Source organism: Eimeria mitis, genomic scaffold (assembly GCF_000499745.2).
Source record: "Eimeria mitis Houghton genomic scaffold, Emh_scaff4276, whole genome shotgun sequence".
Taxonomy (NCBI): domain Eukaryota; phylum Apicomplexa; class Conoidasida; order Eucoccidiorida; family Eimeriidae; genus Eimeria; species Eimeria mitis.
The window spans coordinates 1,880-2,134 of record NW_013572596.1 but is presented as its reverse complement, the minus strand read 5'-3'; the positions used below and the strand labels follow the sequence as shown (position 1 = coordinate 2,134).

The window sequence follows — 255 nt, the reverse complement described above, 5'->3', positions numbered from 1 at the left end:
TGCTGCTGTTGCTGCTGCTGCTGCTGCTGCTGCTGCTGCTGCTGCTGCTGTTGCTGCTGCTGCTGTTGTTTGGTGGTGGTGGTGGTGGTGGTGGAAGGGGGAGAGGTGGTGGTCGTTATGCTGCTGGTTGAAGAGGACTCGCTGCTGCTGCTGCTGCTGCTGCTGCTGCTGCTGCTGCTGCTGTTGCTGCTGCGGCTGCTGCTGCTGCTGCTGGGGGCCTTGCTTCGTGTAGATGATGATGAGTCTGGTGCTGCT

The 255-nt window shown here is 61.2% G+C and overlaps 1 protein-coding gene across 1 annotated transcript in view; it reads right to left on the bottom strand.

The window, feature by feature from the left end:
- EMH_0073910 (uncharacterized protein) overlaps positions 1 to 255 on the bottom strand; it is a gene marked incomplete at both ends in the record, with an annotated part of 3,529 nt that overhangs the window by 2,448 nt on the left and 826 nt on the right. The window contains one exon of the mRNA XM_013499396.1: positions 3 to 255. Within this exon, the coding sequence (XP_013354850.1) occupies positions 3 to 255 (253 nt within the window). The remainder of the gene's footprint in view (positions 1 to 2) is intronic.